The following is a 21,900-nucleotide window of genomic DNA, read 5'->3' on the forward strand; positions in this document are numbered from 1 at the left end:
ACAGCCAGATTTGTGGAGAAATACTCCTGTTTTGTTCCTTGAATGGCTATACGGGGGGTGCTGAACGTGGCTATTGCTAACCAGAGCCGTAACATTGTGCAGGATGAACCCCTGGCACGTGTGGCTAATTTCTACAACCTCCAAGTGATTCTGCCTCCGAGGGTGAGGGGGTGGTTCACAACTCTGGTTTGGGTTTAATTACTTGACGAGTCCAATGGCTTGTCTGAGCCGAGGAAATCAATAATGGGATAAACAATCAAGATTGCTCACTGCAAAGGCAGAACAGGTTTGGACAGCCAATCAGTGTACGGACGAAAGAAAATCGGTTTACAGCAGCGCTATTCAACACAGTGTCAAGGCGTGGCTATGTATTATACGTTAAAAACACCAGAATCAAACGTAGTTTCTTCAAGTAACTTAATTTCTATATACTGTAGGAAGTTTCGTTTTGTTTTTCTCTGAGACTCGCCAGCCTGCACGTCTTTTGAACGTGAGCGTTTCTCTCGAGGTAAGACCTCACGGCTGTTACCAATATGCATGATTATTTTAATAACATCTACAGTTTAACGTTCTTACGTTGGGAAATTAAGCGGTATGATTAAGTTTGCCAGGGAATTATGTTAAAACCACCCATCATTATAATCTCGCGATCGCAACCTGTGGGGTCCAGAGACGCATGCGGCTCTTTAAGGAACTGCTTCGTGACAGATATTTATTCAGGACTCACTGTCTCGTGTTCGCATGCATTGCCACCCTTGAATTATATATATTTTTACAGAATTCGAACAAAAAATAGGCTCTTAATTTTCGTTGCCGACCTCCTGTGTTAGGTTGATAATAATAATTTGTGTTGTTAAATTGTGATGCATGTTGGCCAACTGCAGGGGGCGATATAGGTCGCAGTAATGCAATTATTGTCGTGAGGCTGACAAGTCCGTGTGTTTTATTGTGCCGCAATGAGTTTGAGTTCAAGTTTATTTGTTTACACCGATGGCCCCGTTTAGCCGACTGCAGGGCACTTTCACGAGGGGGATTCGTGGTGTGTGACCACAGCAACGACAAAAACAAAATACAAAAAGTACTGAGCAGAACGAGCACACGCCCCTTAAGGCATACCGCTGCGATCACAATGAGACGATACCATGGGACCTCTTTTGCCAGGATCTGGGGAAGGCCAATCAGTTTCAAAGACTACGTATAATTCTAGATTTGAAGCTTTTGTGACTGCAAGGATTCATATTCTTAGGTTTTTTCGGTAAATTCACGTAGGTAAATAATAAAAATTAATAAAAGTAAAATAAAAATAAAATATAAAATAAAAATCACGACGTTTCGGAGGCAACACAAGCTTCCGTCTTCAGGTGGGACCGTCACAGCACGATAGTTGTCGTGCGGTGATTTTTATTTTATTTTTTATTTTACTTTTATTAATTTTTATTTTTTACCTACGTGACTTTACCGAAAAAACCTAAGAATACAATACGTATACTATCAGAGCATGTTTGTTTGCACGTTCACCACAAGTACCCTGTGTGTGATTAATGCAGTACTTGATTCCTTGAAAACGGTATCGATTTGGTGTTTGAACATCTTAACACCTCCCGTGTTTTTTTCCAGAAAGGGTAAGATCTTATTTTTCATACATTGAGACTGAAATTGTTTGCCAAGCGTTATAACCTATATAGCATAGGCCACCTCGGACCAAACAGAGTATTCTTCAGACAAATTAAATCAAGTGACGACTCGTGTGAACGTGAGATTGTACAGTCTGAAAAAACAAAGTTGCTTTTAAAAAATCTGATTCACTAAATTACCTTGTGGTGAAGCGAGATGTGTTGAGGTCCTCTCTTCTTGCACTGGCTCATGTGTTATGCACGTAGTTAAGGATACCTCTGTTACAAATATAACATCCGAGATATTCTGCATTATAACTTGAACTGTGGGATTCCCAAACGTTACATTTAACACCGTAGAGAAAATCGCGGTGCAGTTGGTTAACCTGCTGCGCTATAGCAAATAAATCGACCCGAGTTACATTCCCACCCACGGCTAGTATCGGTCGCAAGTGATATCAGAACCGATCCTGCACGATACATATACATGCGTTAAAATCACGGAGAGCGTAACTAGAAGGGTTAGTAACCCTTCCTCATGTATCGGTCTTGCAAGCAGCATTGACAAGTGGGGAGCAGCATCGAAAGACATTTCATTCGGCGCAATTTAACAACCCAAATTCGGACGGAAAATTTCGCATTTTATTATAAAATGAAAAAAAGTTAAACGCGTGTTTTAACATTCTAAAAGCATCATTGGACAAATTTTGATTTAAAGCTTTCGTGACTGCAGGGATTCATATTCTTGGTTCTTTCGGTAAAGTCCCTTCTACGTGACTTTACCGAAAGAACCAATAATATAACATCATTGGATACTTTCACATCAATATTTGTCAGATGCGTTAAAATCGTGTCTTAAGTTCTAGTGGTTGCATCAAGAGCCACATTCTGTTTAAATGTGTACCATGTGCCGCGTTGGACAGTGCATGCGTGTGCGATCAAAAGGAGGACACAACACACAGGTATAGAGCGTGAGAGGTAGAACACACCGAGGTGAATCAATACAAATCAGCGTTTCAGCACTATCCCCTCGTTCCAGTAAACGTGTAGGACTGTTGCCATAGTAAAGTGACGGCTGCACAGTAAGCAAACAGGGCGCGGCATCGGTTCAACACCTCCGTTAATCTATAACTCCAGAGTTGAATTTCACTCATTCATCCCATCCAGCATCCTCTCTCCGTCGTCCTCCACGCCACACACACACACAACGCGAACAGGCTGCTGCTGACTTACGAAATGTGAACAAGCACGGATCAATATGTGCTGAGGAAGAAAAATGGGATGGGCAACGTTTTAGCCAATTGGCCTTCGCCAGATTTTCTTTCGCAGTGGATATTGATTTGTGTCCAGCCCACTCACCCCAAAAAGCTTATTCGCCAATCTGCCCTTCACTCCAACCCTCCCCTCAATTATCAAGAAATAACAATACGTATACAGCACATCTACAATATCATATACATTGTGCACACAAATGTTATACTAATTATATTATTCATATTGATCATTTATAAATGCGGTACAGTACATTTTGGTCCATGCTACATATGCCAGCTGGTCACACTATGTTTAAACATATTTTGCACTTATAAAGACATATAAATTGGTTTGTATACCTATTGTGCTGTTAAAAATGTACATATTTCTAATGACATGTATAAATGGTGTAGTTGGTTCAGAGCATTGACATTAGGGATATCACATTAAACATTAAAAAACCCATCAATCGTGACTATGCATACCTAATTTGTCTTTTTCATCGAATAATGCAACCGCTCATCGTGTACACATCGTATATTATTTTCTGCCAATAAGAATGTCGTTTCAATGCGCTTTCACGAGGCCAAAACCACTGAATCAAATAAATTATTGCGTTAACGGGCTACATGGGTTCACGCATTGTACACATTATTACAGTAAACGCGTCCTATTATGATTCCATATATATAAACTACATATCTGCGCTGCCCAGATGGACACACGTGCACTGCATTGCGCTTCCTCGGCATACTGTATGGAACGCTGTGAGTACATAGCCCCCCCCCACCACCAATGCTACTTCTACTGTCGACCCTGCTATGTCTATGCGTGGCCTCCTCCCGCTTTCAGCACCATGGACAGCGCATTGTGTACATAGCCCCCTCCAATGCTACCTCTTGCCCTGAGCGTGCGCTGTCCGTGGTGCTGAAAGCAAGGTGGCCGCGCACGCGCACTGGCTTCCTCGGTGAAGGTGGGCGGGCGAAGTGAATTTAAACGGCTTTAGATTTGTCAGAGCGGACTGGCGCAACACGCCGGGGAGACGAGCGTGGATTGGAAGGCGCCGTGCTGACAGCGCTCGGCTGGCCAGTGGCGTGCGCCGAAATCAGTGCCGGAGCGCATGCGGTCTAAGGAATCTTAAGGTGTGGATATTTGCAGCAGCAGAAGCAGAAGCGTCAGCGTCATTCGTCCCGGCGGAGAGAAGAGCGAGCTCGGAGCGGGCCGCTCTTCACAATTAACGTCATAAGCAAATCAACAACAACAACAATAATTATAATGTCAATTTTATAAATAGCAACGGTGGAGAAAATATATACAAGATGTGCATAGGAAAAAACTCTGAGAGAAGGTTGCAAAAGAAACAATGATTTAAAGATAAACAACACCATCACCACCCTCGTCCACTCTAACGAAGCGTGCAAATTCGAACATCGTTGATCGATAACCGAATGCGGCGACGAGAGCGGCAGCAACAACGGGACCAACGGGAACAGCGCGGCTGTTTGTTGAAGAGTGGGTGTGACGGCACGGCGAGAGACCCACAACAGCTGCACGAGCCATGGGCAACGAAGCGAGCGCGGAGGGGGCGATGGAAGAAGGAGCCACTCAGCCGAGCAGAATGAGCCACCTCAGCGAGGAGGAGAGGAAACAGATTGCAGCTGTGCTCTCCCGAGCAGAGGCTGGGGCCACCCTAACACCTAGGTAAGAGGGGGGAGAACAAGCGGGGGGGACGTTGGGGGGGGGTGATAATACATGAGCATGCATTGCATCCCCTCCCCTCGGTAGACTCGGCCTTAAGGTGGTATTGAACCAGTACCAGGTGACGTACAGGACAACGGGGAGTACGCGATTCTTTTCCGGCCGAGTTGAGATGAATGGGTGCTCGCGGACGGAGAGAGCAATTGATTACAGTGTACGGTTTGACACCTTTTTTTGAGGGTGAAACGGGCGGCTTGACCCGATCCTTTGTGGTGTGAATGTGTAGTCGCATCGCGTGCAGTCTCTCCGTGTTTGTAGCCTCTGTACCGTGTAGTTCATGCGCAAGTAGGTGTGTGGCCAAACGCGTGATTGCGCTGAGATTTTGTGGGGGGGGGGGGGGGAGCGGGGGTGCAGTCCATGTACATGTATATCCCCCTTTGTCATTCCACTGCTGGATGAGTTCCGCACCAAGACGTGAGGGTAGTGGGAGAAGGGCGAGGGGGGGCTATTGACCTTACTCCACCACGCTGGTCACTTCTGGTTGGTGAAGGAGGCGGGGAGTATAGAATTGCAGCAATTGTATGGCGACAACGGAAACACGGTACTGATATTAATAGGGAATGCCTGCACTGTGCAGTATGCACTTAAGGTGGGAGATGGCAGTGTTGAGTGTTGTCTCCTTCAAGTGCGTGGGGTTTCCTCTGGGTTCTCCGGTCTCCTCCCACAAGCCAAACATTCATGGCAATGGGAAAAAAATATCCAAATGCAGGTCCCTACTTTGACATATTCATGAGATTCGCTGATGCTTTTCTGGGCGATAATTCCCATTTAGATAGATATTCTTTGCTATTGTCTTTCATCAAAATTAATACTGTGTCGGTCCCATATTTTGTTCCATATACATGTATTGCATATATAGTGTTATACTGTTATATGCTTATATGTATAGTAAAATATAATATACCGTATATTGATCTGTGTATGTATTGTCCTGTATCTGTACATTATATAAGGCATGCACAGAACAATATACAGCATGTATGGACGCACATACAGGATATGTGGATACGCATATTGCATGCAAGCATGCTGCACAAGAATACATGTGTAATGCAAATATGCATGTTGCAACATTTGATACATATGTGGTGTATGTGCAGTATGAGATCTAGCAAATACTCGAGTGTTTTGTGCACACTGCAAATACACCTTACAATGTGTCTCCATTATTTCTCGCCATGTTTGTCAAGGTTTTAAGTGTATAAAGTACCTATACCCCTTCATGATAACCTAATAGGTTCTAGGCCTTTGTCAATCAACTGCTGGATGAAGGCCTCCAGCCATACTAAGTATAAGAGACTGCCCACCCACTCTGTACCGTGTCTGTGTATGTAATTCGTGATTCAAGTGCTTCCTAAGAGCCCCTTAAGACACATAGAAGTAGAACATGCTTGCGAAGTAGAATATATCGTGCAGATACCAGGTTGATTGCTGTTTTATGTTTTGCTAAGGGAGTGTCGCAATCCACATCGTGTGCTGCGAGAGCCGTGGTGTTTTCGTGTGTAAGCGGTGTAGGTGGACGTCAAGAGCTACTCATTGCGCTCAGAATGATACTCGTCACAGGCCTTGACTAACGCAGCCGGTCTGTGTTACGCGTGCACGCGTTGTTGAGTTTGGTAATAAACCAACAGTGGCATGAGGCCCTGTCTGCGATATACTCTGCTGAATATACTGCAGATGAAATTGCGCTGGTGAAGTGAATATATACCACGTGTAATGTATACATAAAGTGCTTACGTGTAGATGAATATGAATGTGTACTCTTGTATATGAATGTGATACGAAGCCAACTACCCAACCACATGCCAAAGTTTAGCGAACGTTGACATGTGGTTGGGCCAAGATTGGCCCAAAGTTGCATGTTCACTGCTTGGTATGCATAGACATAAACGGTATGTTTATTTGAAGGTTTTTTTGAAGACTCTGAGGAGATTTTAAATGTTCATGCAACAAAATATGTATTTTACTTTTTGGTTCTTTCGGTAAAGTCACGTAGAAAGAAAATAAATTAAATAATGGAACACAACGTTTCGATTGCAACACAAGCAATCATCATCAGGTGCAAATGAATGAGAAAAAACAAACCTAGTAAACTTAAAAATATAATGCAATACAACACAGAGAGTCGGCTAACATAAGTCAACACCCTACCTGGTTGATTACGTTCTTCCAGAGAGTGCTAAATTTATGTATTATCACTTAAAGCCATACAGACGAGCCTCGTGTGGGCTCTTAAATGATTATTTATCATTGTCTCTATTATTACATGATCATAAGTGCTTAAATACCCAACACCTAAAAAATGCAATCCGCGTACATGCTGCGTACGGTATGAGCGTTGCTCTCTCGTTCTTGACACACCGCCGACGCCTGACGCCCCTGCAGGAGCACGGAAGGAGGATCGTCGTCAAAAGGGAAGGCATCGCGAGCCACGTCCAGATCCACATCGCGTGCCACGTCCCCCGGCGATTCTAAAGAAAGCTTGTACCATGGCGAGCCCTCCATGTCGCTGCAAGCCAGGGACGAGGCGATGGAGAAGGGCTCCAGGGGCACTCTGGGAAGAAAATCCGCCCAGGATCGCAAGGGGCCGCCCGACAAAAGCCCGCGGGGTCTGAGTCCAGAAGTCCCGGGGCGTCTGGAGCTTTCCAGTGCTGAACGCTTGGCGCATTCGGCCGTGGAGGTGCCTCGGAGCCCGAGCAAGCCGTGGGTCGACACGCACGCCGAGACGACGACGACGACGAGACCAATGGCCATCCCCGAATCGCAGCACCGGGGCGTCGGGAAGGGTTTCCAGGAGCAACTGTCGCCCGCAAGCCCCGGGACGCCGTACCAAGTGCCGAGGTTGGCGCCGCTGCCCAAGACCACCCTCTGCCCGATCTGCACCACCACGGAGCTGAGCGTGGAGACCCCCGAGCAGCCCAACTACAACATGTGCACGCAGTGCCAGACCGTGGTGTGCAATCACTGCGGCTTCAATCCGAGCCCGCACATCACCGAGGTGCGTGAGTCCGCGGCGGCGGCAGTCGTAAAATAGAGGAGCGGCCCTCGCCTCTCTGCCTTGGGTTATTCTCATCACGATTTCCACAATGACGGTCCGTGTCGTTGGCCGTGCTTTTGTTGTGCGCTGCTTTAAGACTCTTATCGCAAAGCAGTCATCTTCACTGACCTGCTTGCGTTCCTCCCTTAAAACAACCCCCATCTCTTCTTCCATAGCCAATCCTCCTACCCCCGCCCACCCAGCTACGACAAGGCCTACCCCAACCCCTCCTAAACCACTCCCACCTGTTCTCATAACTGTCGCCCTAACTACACCACCACTTTGAATAACCCCACTCTTAATTTCAACCACGATCATCTTATGAACATTTTTGTAAAATAATTCACGTAAAGCGCCTTTGAGTAAGGCGCTATATTAATCTATCGTAAATATGATTCGCACTCAAACACTCATAAAAGGGGCAAATTTCCTGAAATGGGTCTGGCAATTCAGGAACATCTCAAGATGAAGGTAGACTTAACTAAAAATGGCATGCCGACTGTTTGAAAATTCAAGCAGTGGCTATACAGATTATGACATTTTGAGAAGTCTGCCTAAATTTGTGAGTTGTCCATCAACTGCCTGATTTTTTGTGCAATATTTTCAACATATCATCTTCAAAATTATGGTTTGCTTCAAACGCTGAATGACCTATCCAGTCCGCTGGCGAGGATGGACTTACCTACATCCACTGTCATGGTATTTGAATGAAGTGTACTTAAATGTACTCACAATTTTCCGAAAAATTAATTGCAGCTTTAACTACATATGCCATCTCAAGGAAACACGTGCCTTTACATTGCTAGTAACACGCTAAGGCGGTGTGCGTGCTTTACCCCCAGCTCCCGATTCATCGTATTGGTCTGTAGATGTGTGCAATTGTTACTGATCCGGAATTATGATGGTTGTGTTTTTTGTTCAAGCTTATAGGCCATTGAACAGAAACCGAAGTACAAGAACAATGCAAGCACATTATACACAGCAATTAAGCAGGCTCGTTTGTGTAACAACAAACTATACAAAAAATAAGAATTACGTAAAAATGTGTTATCATCAGATTCTGTTCACTAATGCTGTAATTATGTTGCTGTGGAGTTGACCATATGATGAATAATATTAAATTATCTCCACTGCCGGATTAAGGCCTCTCCCATACCATGTCAGGCAACCCAAACTTTACCAGTTTGGGTTGATGAAGGAGGTTAAGGGGCAGGACCGTTTCAGATGCCACTCACCACTGATGCTAGCTGTGGCTGGGGATCAAACTCGGGTATCGGGGTCCACAGCCCACTACACTGACCACTGCCAGCGCTCCACACCATGTCACTATTGCAATGTAAAATTCACGTGGAATGTTTATTTATGATATTGATAAATTACCTGAACGCAAATGATATGCAAGGTGACAGTTTTCTCTTCAGTGATATCTTTTAAAAGTGTTATTTTTATACATTTCTGCCTGAGGCTCGAGTTGAATTGAAAAGAGTGCTCGATGAATCTTGTATCGCTTGAAAATCCACGTTATCGGTGATCCATATTTGCTTTTGGGGATAAGCCATGTGGGAGTGTTATTCAAAAATTCTGTCATTAAACCGCCATCACCCAGCAAAAGTGGCACGTTCTACAAAATATATTATTTATACGTGGCAATGTATTGATTGAATTTTGACCAATAATATTTACGACCCTCCATAACTGAATTCAACATACGACGTGTTCTCTCAAACTGCTTTGAACTTCATCAAGTAATGTAGACGGAAATCAATAACTCGATTTCTGAATGTTTTCCATGTTTTTCGATTCGATTATGTAATAGACTCGATTAACGAGTTCACTACCTGGGATGAAGCTCAAAACGATCTGAGTGAAATGTCGCCGTACGTTGACGCTGAATTCAGGGGTGAATAGTCTCAATCCACCAGTGAGAAGGAGCTTTATTGATCGGAATTTGATCAATACATTGGCACGCGTAAATGATATCTCCTGTAAAAGTGAATCTTGTCTGATGTTAAATCATTGTATTTATTACGAAAACCTACTTTTACAGTTCAATGTTACTGGTGTTAATCTACATGTTTGTAAAATGAATTACAAATATTTGTCCTGCGTTATTCCATCAATGACGTATTCTTGTGCTCTTAGCCTCTGTATTACTATCACGTGGAAACCACAAAGGTCTCCTGCAGATACCTGCCAAATACAGGCATAAGCACGCAAAGGGCACTTGGGGTTAATGCATGGTATTGGCTGTGATCTTAAAAGCATTGCCTTCCTTAATAGTGTACTATGAATGCAGCTGTACGTTTTCAAAAATGACTTTTCTTATCTTTGCTCATTTCCTGAAAATCGTATTAACAATAGGCTCTAGTATAATAATTGCATTCCATGATGTTATAGTTAGAGCATGTGCTTTAAACGGTTGTTGTTACGAAATTTCCATTTGTAGAGTCAACGTGTTACTTTTTTTAAAATGCGTCATTGCTGAGACAATTTATGCGATTTCATGATTTGCGCACTGCTTCTCAGTGTGGCTGAAATGGCACTTGCCGAGAGCTATTCAGGGTATCAGCGTACGGTTCAGTAACCTTTGCCAATGTGCACATGGATAACTCTTGCCAAGGAGTGGATAGTACTTGCTGTGTAAGCAAAAAAGCACGAGTGCACGTTCTCAATCAGGCCACACCGATTATATGCTTATATATGGAAAATATGTTCACGATTTTCGTATGACGAGAGAAAGATGAAAGATCTGAAAATCGTACCTGAACACGACATTTCGGATGATCCGATTTAAAAGAAATGTTCAATTGACCTTCAAAATGTCACCACAGGTCACGCCAATTCCACGTCACTACCGCCAAAACTGCCATCACGTGACACCACTTTTGCTTAAATTATCAAATATTGCATGTTTGCATTACTGATGTAACTTAATGTAAAAACATCTTATTTTTGTGATGAAATTAAAACATTCTGACATATAGTGTATTAGCAATAAAAGGTATGTACTATACATTGTATTAATGTGAATCAGAAAATACTAAATTAAATCCAAAATTGGGCATACATTTTTTTTTTATATGATCTATGATAAAAAAAAATTATCCAAAACTCCTTCCTCATGTTCTGAACTTCCACGTTGCTGTTCCGCACATCCATTCCACACGTCCAATAAGCACGGTTGGCTATGTACGGTGCGAAAGAAGTTCAACATACATGCATGTTACTGTCATGACAGTGGAGGGGGGGGGGGGTGGAATTGGGGTGGGGCCTGCCAGGCAGATTGGCGGTTTAGTGGGACGAGAAGCCACACCGTTTACAAGCGCTGCGCCGAAGCACTCTGAATCAAATATTGACTGCAACATTGGTGCATCAGAGAGAACATCGCCGTATCACTAATGCCTTCCGATAAACGAGGCAATGCAATTAACCCATATCAACATTTCGAGCACTCAGTTGTTATTGCCACAGTAATTATCAAGGAGAATGGGGGTACACTAAAATGCATTGACATTTAATTTTTTCCATTTTTCACCATCATAGCTTTTTCATCTACCACGTTCTGGTTTGGCTAATTATAGTCACCATAACACTGAGCTTATGAAATGGCACTGAGACACTGGCAATGGGAGTCGGGTAAAGATAGAGAATATAACAGGTGTGTTGGTATGTTTCATCATGACAATAGGCATTCAACCATAATAGAGGTTTTTGAGTTAGATCACGTAAATATAATTTAATTGTTAAACTCGCCACCAACCGACACAGCCAATTATTAAGGTTTGCCACGTAAACAAAACGTGCCAATTCGTTACTAGTACAGCACACCGGTGTGTTGGAGAGTAAAGCCACAACATTTACAATTTGAGACTAATTCTAATACTGAATTTTTCGAGTACTCGAATTGTTGACGTGACAAACCTTAGTAATTGGCTGTGTCGGGTGATGGCGGGTTTAACGACACATTTATATTTATGGGATCTAACCCAAAAAACCTAAATGGATAATATTCGTCGCAAAAGCCTACGTGTTAAACAGGCATATTCAAAAAAGAGAAAAGTACTTAAAATTGACGATATTTGTTGTATGTAGTGTGAATAAAATGGTTAAATTCGTTAATTGTATTATCTGTAAACCCAAGACACGTGTTGAAAGCATAGTCTACAGAATAATGAGACTAATTCTAATATTGAAAGATGAATAGTAATTGAAACATTAATTAAGTTTACATCGTTTTTCATACCGATTATAGTTTTTTGTCGAACGAAGTGCTATAAATGTTATGTTACTTAAATATATTAAGATATCAACACCATTAGTTGTCATAGAAACAATACAATGGCATCTAGGCATACACAAGGTTACTTCTAAATGTTTTTATTTTTTCCGTAAATGTGGCCAGTTGTACTTGAGTAATAATATGAATAATAATTCACAGATTTTAATTTAAAGCTTTCGTGACTGCAGGGATTCATATTCTTTGATGTTTTGGTAAAGTGACGTAGAAGGTAAATAATAAAATAAAGTAAATAAAACAATAAAATTCTCACGACGAAAATTCTCACGACGAAAATTATTACAATGCGTTTCATTAGGACGCTGTCTTTCTGACAGCTCTGTTCTTCACCTGAGGACGGCTGCTTGTGTTGTGGCCGAAACGTCATCATAATCTTATTGTTTTATTTTTTTTATTTTATAATTTCCCTTCTGCGTGACTTTACCGTAAGATCCAAGAATAATAATTCACAGCCCACCGCTAGATGAAGGCCTCCACCGAATGCTGTGTCCTTTATGGGGGTTGTTTGACTATACTTCACCGTACTTGTCTGTGCAGGTGGAGGTGAGGATGGTGGGGGTGGGGTGGGGTTGGAGGGAGCGGACACAGGACCAAACCTGGCTCGCCAGATTCCTAGTGCAGTGTGCAAATCATTGCACCCCGCGTATATACAGGACGCTACTAACATTTAACATGTAAAATATTGTTTGGGTGAAAACATATGCTACACAGCTTTAATGACGGTCAGGGTATGTTATTTTAGAGACTTTTTCAGGCTTGCCCTTTTTTTGTTTCAGGTGAAAGAATGGCTCTGTCTCAACTGTCAAATGCAGCGAGCACTCGGCATGGACATGATGTCGCCGCCTAAGCCCATGGGAATGCTTCAACATTTTGAAAGCAGCCAGCCAAAGGCTGCACTCAAGACGCCTGATGCCAGCCCATCCAAGCTGCCCTTTATCGAGGGTAAGCCCAAACATCTGTCCTCTGAAAGCCAGGCCAAAACTTCCTCCAGTGATGTCGAACAAAAAAAGCCACACCAGCTTAAACATGGAGGTCCCGATTGCGATGCAGCTGAGTCGCCTCTAAAGCCGCTGCAAAGCAAAGCGTCCCGAGTCGCTTCAGACGCCGGTGCCATCGACGATGCCAAACAACGCGGAGCGGGTGACTTGGATCAACCGGGCCAACCGAAGCAGCAGCAAAAATCGAGACAAGAGGATCCTCCGGAGGAGATGCACTTCAAGCCAAAGTCTCCAGATTACGTCCAACTGAAGCAGCAGCAGCAGCAGCCAGTGCAGCCACCACAGCCACGGGATCAACCGCCGCAGGGACATAAACAGCCACATCCACAACAACAAAAGCGACAACTGGCACAGGGACAACAGCAACCACGGGCGCAGAAGCAGCCACAGCCGCAGAAGCAGCCACAACCGCAGAAGCTAGCAAAACCACACGCGCAGCAGACACCCCCACAGGCAGATAAGCAGCCTTACACGCAGATGCAGACACACGCACAGCCCCATAAATCACCGTATGCACAACAAGAGCCACAACCACAATCGCATCCCCAGCAACAGCCAAAGCATCGGTCAAAGCAACCAGCCCTCCCAAAAGATGTGAAAGCCGCAGAAACGCCAGCACCGCGCGGTGGGCCAACTCTGCAGCGAGATAAAGAGCAAAAAGATATTTGGGAGAGTGCAAAGCCAAAAGAGATAATCAAAAACCCCGTTGCTGATGAAAAACAAGCAGTGCCAGATGCTGCAAAAGAAGACGTACCTTTGCACGTACAAGTGGGTAACAAGCCACTGACACAGATCACAGAACCCAAGCCAACTGGCCAGCCTGCTCAAGCGTTGGTGCAAACGGACCCATCAACAGCGCGCCCGCCTGTTGATGGCGAGGGTTCAAAACAGCAGCCCCAAATAATAAAACCTCCGACTCCAGAGCATCATGCGTCTCCATCAAAGCCACAGCAAAGCCAAGTCGAAGGTCCTGCAAAGTTTCTCCAAGGAAAATTGCCGACGTCCGCAAGTGCGATTTTCCAGCAGAGTTTGTTTGCCAAGCCAGAGGCTCAACAGAGTAAACCGTGGACATTGCCACATCAGCAGACAAAGCCTGCCACCACTTCTGGAGCTACGACACCACAGGAAGGCGTCACTGGAAAGTTGTTTGGTTTTGGTGCATCCCTGTTCAGCCAGGCCACGAATTTAATCTCAACTGCTGCCCAGCCAGGCTCCCAAACGTCTTCTGCGAATGGCTCTCCGGCAAAGGCACCAGCTGCTGCCGCTGCTGTTGGCCAAGAAGGAGCAGCGAAGCAACAGAAATTGGCCAAGAGTAAAGAACCCGAGAAGTCTACGGCAATAGATAAGCCAAAGCCCACAGCAACACCAACGCAAATGGCACAAAAGCAGAAAGCGGTGGCCCAAACGCAGAGTAGTGATACGCCTAAGAAGCCGACAAGTGCAGTGCAAGATAAAGTGAAGCAAAGGGCTGGTGCTGCGGATGATGACAAGAAGACGACTACTACTACAGATGTTGAACCAAAATCAGCAGAGCCACATCAGCAGCAGCAGCAGCAGCAGCCACAACCAAGCATTAAAGAACTGCAAGAGACTGCAAGAGCTACGGGAGACCTGCAGCAGCAGCAGCAGCAGCAGCCAATCGGGAAGGAAATCGCCGATGAAGAACGCGAGGGAACCGTGGAACGGAAGGCAAGCGAACGGGAAGGCGTCGGCACGGTGGGTGGGGGCATCGCCGCGCGTCTCGCGCAGAAGACGCTTTGCCCTCTGTGCAAGGCGGAGCTCAACGTCGACTCCCGAGAGCCGCCCAACTACAACACCTGCACCGGATGCCGGGCCAATGTGTGCAACTTCTGCGGATTCAACCCGGCTCCACATCTGACCGAGGTAAGAGCGGCGGGCGACACGTGATGCCGCGGGGTTCACGCACGGCCCCCACGTGTGTGAGCGCGCGCTGTCGGTTGTTTTGTCGTTCTGCAGTTTGAGCGCTCCCTGTCGTGATGGGGACGTGTCGAGATTCGCAAATGTCACTCTGCGACATTTGCGTTTGGGTTGAGCCTGTTGATGTTTGTTTCGCGGGAAATTTGGCAATTGCACAACCGCTCGTAGCGTACTAAATCCGCGACTGGTCTGATTTGGTCAAATTGCAAACGATGAATGCCGTGCAATCAACACTGTACTTTAGTTCACACGTTCATAATCCTGCTGTGATTCATAGATGAAACGGTGAGAACTGTAATGAGTCTTCGATTCAATAGTAGAATTGTGGTGTTTGGTAATCGATGACTTACTCTTCATGCAAGCGGTATGCAAGTATAATGCTCCTGTTGCGTTTGGGCCAATGGGATAAGTAAGGCTGTACTTACGAGACGACAGAAAATGCGGCATGTTCAACAATACATGCGAGTGCGGGAAAAAATGAGACAAGAATAACTTCTAACATTGAATCATGACTGACACTTATCAGTCCATGAGATCAATATTGTATTGAGCCCCAGTGCATTCAATAAAATAAAAAACAGCGGGGGAAGGCATCAATAATTGAGACTCTTCACAACACATTTTCTGCCAAACACTTGATTAAGGAATTAATGTTTAATCTCGAGGAATATTCAAATGAGCTTGGAACCAGGCACATTTCCACATTGATACAGTGAACTCAATGAATTGTTTCTCTCGCAAAGGAACACGGAATAAACCTCCCACAGTGTGTAAAAGCAGACTAATGATGCACTTTAATATTACTGCATTCAAATGCGTATCATTTGTCAGTAGAGTGCTTTCTATGATGAAAGCTTTATATTAACCTGTGTAAAATGTCTGCATTCTCAGCAAACTCAAACATTAATTCCATTGCGGAGCAGTTTTTGCGGTTGGATGAGGAAATGGCGTTTAGTAAGGCACAAATGGCGTTAAGTAAGACACAAATGGTGTTTAGTAAGACACATGGCATTTAGTAAGACGCAAATGGCGTTAAGTAAGAAACAAATGGCGTTTAGTAAGACACATGGCGTTTAGTAAGACACAAATGGCGTTTAGTAAGACACAAATGGCGTTTAGTAAGAAACAAATGGCGTTAAGTAAGACACAAATGGCGTGTAGTAAGACACATGGCGTTTAGTAAGAAATAAATGGCGTTAAGTGAGACACAAATGGCGTTTAGTAAGACACAAATGGCGTTAAGTAAGACACAAATGGCGTTTAGTAAGGCACATGGCGTTTAGTAAGGCACAAATGGCGTTAAGTAAGACACAAATGGCGTTTAGTAAGACACAAATGGCGTTTAGTAAGACACAAATGGCGTTTAGTAAGAAACAAATGGCGTTAAGTAAGACACAAATGGCGTGTAGTAAGACACGTGGCGTTTAGTAAGAAACAAATGGCGTTAAGTGAGACACAAATGGCGTTTAGTAAGACACATGGCGTTTAGTAAGAAACAAATGGCGTTAAGTGAGACACATGGAATTAGGTGAGACACAAATGGCGTTAAGTGAGACACAAATAGCGTTAAGTGAGACACAAATGGCGTTAAGTGAGACAAGCGTGCACATCTGCAGCCCTTTTGTCAATTCACTGCTGGGTGAGGGCCTCTCCACGCCATGCGGGCGTTGGGAATTGTTTAAATCATACTTCACCACGTCGGTCAGTACGGGCTTGTGACGGCGGGGAGAAAAGGTGGCAGCATAGTGCAGTCTAACGGTATTGCTTGCGACACTGCCCTCTGCTGATAATGTATCCCTGGCAGCACCGCCTATTTAATTCATGGTGGTCACCCTCCCAAGATGAACCCAAGCTCAGCCCCGCCTAGTAGACATCACGAGATCCAGGTGCATTCCAGGTGATTTGGTCACAGGCACACACTCGTATTATACCTCGTGTTCGCTCCAGGTGAACTACAGTATATTATGAACGCCACAGTAATTGTTTTTTTTATTTGTGCTTTAACACGCCCCTGACATGTGGACTTTGCTCAACAGCCACTCGCTCTATAACGGCTTAAATTGGCAAACATTTATGCCGGTTCATGACCATGGACAAACAGTCTTGGCTGAACCACGTCCACTTCTGTGGGGGTTGGTGGAGGGGGGGAGGGGGGGGAGGGCACTGCCCTGGTTACAGCGCTGCAGCTGCCACTGGGTGCAGCCCGTTGCCAGGACGGCACCCCGGCCGGCCTCTAGGGAACCACGGACCCGTCACTATGGTGCTCCACCATTTTATGGGACTTGTGTTTTTTTTTAACTCCTCGGGATTTATTTTTTTTCATTATTATTTTACGTACAGTAAGTTATTTGCGTGTTGGGGGGGGGGGCTATTTAGTAATGTTTTTTTTTTACTTTCATGAAATATAATGGGGAAACGGTGCAGCCCGGTAATTGCTTTCTACCGCAACTGCTGGTGGAAGGGCCTCCACTAGAGGAAGCTCTTTAGAGAACTCCCTCTAGATAGCGGGACATTGTTTTGCTTTTACTCGTCCACGCTGGCCAGTCGAATTGCAAGAGGTAATGATACCAATGGCACAAAATGTGATCGAGTAGCCCTCTTTTTATACCGGGGCATCTCAGAGCGCACTTTACACGCAATAAGCGACTTACATCGCATCTCAGTTTAAGACGCAGTAGGCTTTCGCGACCAATATCATCCATAATAGAGGTTGTTGGGTTAAATCGCGTAAATATGTGTCGTTAAACCCACCACCACCGGGCACAGCCAATAAGTATGGTTTGTTACTTAAACAAAACATGCCAATCCCTTACTAGTTCAGCACACGGTGTGTTGCAGAGTAAACCCCACATCATTTATAATTCGAGTACGACGTTTCGCCAGCAATTACAACGAGCATCATCAGGCGGACAGCCAGAGTTGGTCGCGTCTCACTCATCTCAACACATTTCAAAGGGGACCCCCGTTGGCAGCTGTCTCTGTGTGGCACAAGGCGACTCGGTGGCAACCTCGCCTGCATGCAGGCGGGGGCTATTGGTCTGCGACGATTTCTAGGCGTCGTCATCTTAATTAAAATAATTTGCGTTTTTTTATTATTTGGACCACAATGGTCGACTCGTTTCGGACGACCTCGGGGGGAGATATTTAACGCAACTCGACGCGAGCGAGCCCGGTTACAATACTCCGATCGCAAAGCGGATGGGGTTGGGGAGGGGCACAGCAACCCGAATTGGGCACGACAGGACACCCAAGGTGGGGAGCCACGTGCGGGAGGATATGAAGATGTTGTACGGGGAGAGGGGAAACGGGGAAGATAACAAACGCACTGGGGAAAGAAAAGAGACAGGGAGAGGTGGGGAATAGACGGCGGGTATTTAATGGTTAACGCAAGTGGCAATAACAAAAACTTGAATCTGCGAAACGCGACCTGCCCATCAACCCACTGCGGTGTCTTCATTTACAACCACTGGGCTGGTGGCAAAGCGATTTCACAAACTCGGCCAAAGTTTCAACTGCAACGCCGGGAGACTGATCGGATGACATCTGTTTTGCGGGTCCAGTGTGCTCACCGTTGGCCCGGTCAGCATCTCTATTGAAATATTTGTCGTAAAAAAAAATGTTTTCGGACAAGAGTGAAAGTTGTACGGTAGAAGTTTCTTAGAATTTTTTTTTTAGGTATTTAATTGACTGTTCTTGCAGGACACATTTCACGGGACTCGGGTTAGCGAGGCCGGTCCCGTGTTACAAGGTCCTATGCGGCACAAACAATATGCGTAGAATGACTTCACGCGTCAACGTCACCTCTGCAGTCTAGAGTATCTGGAGACAAATGTGTGAATAGCTGAATGTCGAGCATTTGGAGGACTTCGCACCTTACTTGCACAATGCTGGCCCGCACGCATTGATATGCACTGGGCTGAGGCTGATATACTACCGCTTGCTGTGAACCCTGCCTGCCTTCTGCGGTGACATCAAATATTTGCTACACTTGCAGCCCCTATGCATAGATCGAGAAGTGCAGCCCTGCAATTACCGACTCGCTCCACTGCTGGTGGTAGGGGTTGCCTTTGCTTAGTGTGTATATATGTGTGTGTGTTGGGCTTCTTTCGCGCCGTACGTAGCCAACTGCGTATATGTGATTTTGGATTTGGTCCTTATATATGGAGATGAATGCTGTTGGCATGAAAGACAGCAAGTGATGTTGGCGAGTACCCATGGAGGCCAGCCTCGCAAACGAGGGCGTGAGTGGCCAGCACCACGCCCGGCCGCTTTTGTATCCCGAGTGACGATGTTTTTATACACTGCACCAGGTAAATTTTTTTAGGACTCAGTCGACCTAGGGGAGATCCAAAACCGGTTCAGATGTTCGTCGCCGATATTGGGCTGTGCGAGGAAATCAATCCAGGGTCGCTGGGTTCGTACGAGACAAATATCCCCCATATAGCCTTGACAGACTTGGGGCAAGTGCTGTTAGCGAGCACCTATGAAGGTCAGCACGGCACACAAGAGAGTGGGTGGCCAACACCACGCTCGGCCGCGTTTGTCTCCCTAGTGTCAATGCTTACACACTGCAGTAGGTTCTCATTTGAGGCTGAGTCGACCTAGGGGAGGTCCAAAACCGGTTCAGATAATCGTCACTGGTGTTGGCCGTGAGCGGGAATCGAACCCGGGTCGCCAGTTCGATAACCGCTAAACGGCCGCATGAACACGCACACACAAAAGTACAAATGCACAGGTAACCGATTTAGCGTGCTCTGTTGAACTGGGAGAACAAGTGCTGTTGGTGTGTATTGTGGCTTGCGTGGCACGTTCGGAAGATATAATCTTGGGGATTATAGTGTTATACTGCATGAACGGAACGTGTAACACATTGCATCGTGTTGTAAACCTTTCATAGACAACTGAGTATTGCACCACGCAAACGTACACGAATTCCTCGTGCACTTTTGAAGACATCGCAACGCCGTCGGTGGAATGTGTCATGTTAATGAGATGGTGAGCTATTAATGCAATTTGCCAGACATTGAAATCAACTTACAATCTCGCTAACATTTAAACGAATACGCATGTACGTGCTACTACTTGTAAATAAGCTGCGTGTGAATTTCAATTTAAATCTTTCGTGACTGCAGGGAATCATCTTCTTGGTTCTTTCGGTAAAGTCACGTAGAATGGAAATAATAAAATAATAAAAACAAAACATAATAAAATAATTCTCACATTATTTTATTATGTTTTATTTTCATTATTCTCACATATTATTTTATTGTGTTTTATTTTTATTATTTTATTATTTCCATTCTACGTGACTTTACCGAAAGAACCAAGAAGAAGTTGCGTGTGTTCTGCATGCGCGGCGGTGTGCATCGCTCGACATTTTCAAAGCAAATTTAGCCGAAGCGAGCACACTCGGCTTCGACTCGCGTGCTTGTTAAACGTCCACGCTAATTAGAATCAATGTTGCTGCAGGAGACCGGTAACGATTATGCAAAGTCATTTTTTTAATGGGCAGTCCGTCAGCACACTGAACACCAAATGTATCAAGCACATACACGTGTAAAAAGAGGCGTGGTCAAACAAACGAAGGGGTGCTGCCACAACAGACAGTCTTTCTGCTACGATGTCAGGGAGCAGTGGCACGCTGCGCTACGTACCCGGCAGCCCAAGTTCGATTCCCGCTCGCTCGCCGCCAACGCCCGTCCTGGGCCTCCCCTATGTAGACTAAGCCTCAAATGAGGACTGGACCGAGAACGGTGTGTGAACATCACCACTCGGGAAACAAAAGTGGCCGGGCGCGGTGCTGGTCACCCACCCCCTCATTTGCCAGGCCGGCCTTCATAGGTGCTTTGCTCACAGCACTTGCTTTTACAGCCTTTCTCTCTCCAATGTATATTCAGGTTGTACTGCGTGTCATTTCGGCTCGATGTCCGACGTTTCGCTACACAGGCTGGGAGCTTCTTCTGGAACTGAATTGATGGGTCACATTCTCGTGTCGAGTGCATAATAAAGTAGCCCGGCTGCTGCTGGAGGCTGATGCAAGTCAGCCGGCCGGCTTTGTTTATGTGCTGCATCCAGACGAACTGCGGTACCTGGGGAGGGCTAACCACCTGTGCAGCAGCTGGCAACGTTTCTTGTTTGAAACAAAACATGAGCTGCTCTTTTCAGTTCCTTGAAGATGACGCTCGCAGCGCGCAGAGCGAAACGTCTGACATCGTGCTGAACAACACACGGTGGAACGCGAAGACACATCGGAGAGCTATAAAGTGAATGTAGTTTCAAATCTACAGCTTTTGTAAAGGCTCGTGACCTAATTTCACATTACTGTATATATATATTGCTTATGTTGTGTTGACTAATACATAGAGAGCTCTGTAGAATCCAGATAACTCTGGAGAATATTCAGAAAATAAAAAAACATACTACTGCCATTTCCCAGTGATTTCCACAATTATACGATCACTTTTGGGAACATGAGTTTTCTCCTGACCAATAAAGTGACGTGTGGTACATATGTAGTCATCTATAGGAGGCAGACAAGGAGTGCTTGATGGATACTGAAGTCTTGGAACATTGATTGACGTCTTTTGTATTGTGCTTCAAAGTCAAAATAGATTCGTTTCATGAAGCTCAATCATATTTTGCCCACCACGTGTTTGGATGCGGACTATTATAAAAACACCTTTTATGCTGATATATTATATAATTAATCCTTCAGGTAAATATAAATCGATTAAGCCATGTGTCTTTGCAAAATTAAAAACCACTGGCTGCTTTTATTACATTTATGCCTCGGCTGCTTCTAGTTCAATATAAAACATATTTGCACAAGACGTGTGTGTGGACTTATACAGGTTGGCTTGGTCTTAATAAATAATACTTGGAAGAAAGTGTTCACATGTGACACGATGTACTGACTTAATTTAGAAATGTACATACGTAAGGGAATTAAAACGGTGAAAATGTGTTTAAATTTCTCCTGCAAAGTGGTAACTAAAACATTCACTA

At 45.0% G+C, this 21,900-nt stretch overlaps 1 protein-coding gene across 5 annotated transcripts in view; it reads left to right on the forward strand.

Moving 5' to 3' along the window:
* Positions 1-299: 299 nt before the first annotated feature.
* PCLO (piccolo presynaptic cytomatrix protein) overlaps positions 300-21,900 on the forward strand; it is a 185,870-nt gene continuing 164,269 nt past the window's right edge. For 4 of the 5 annotated variants that reach the window (XM_078598792.1, XM_078598794.1, XM_078598793.1 and 1 more), the window contains exons 1-2: positions 300-508; positions 12,736-14,841. In XM_078598792.1, the coding sequence (XP_078454918.1) occupies positions 12,766-14,841 (2,076 nt within the window). In that variant the 5' untranslated portion in view covers positions 300-508; positions 12,736-12,765. Of the gene's footprint in view, positions 509-4,001; positions 4,569-7,010; positions 7,624-12,735; positions 14,842-21,900 lie in introns of those variants that run through there. The other variant, XM_078598796.1, reaches the window with a different exon arrangement.

The sequence above is a fragment of the Lampetra planeri genome, chromosome 11, assembly GCF_965212315.1.
Source record: "Lampetra planeri chromosome 11, kcLamPlan1.2.h2, whole genome shotgun sequence".
In the NCBI taxonomy this organism is placed as follows: domain Eukaryota; kingdom Metazoa; phylum Chordata; class Hyperoartia; order Petromyzontiformes; family Petromyzontidae; genus Lampetra; species Lampetra planeri.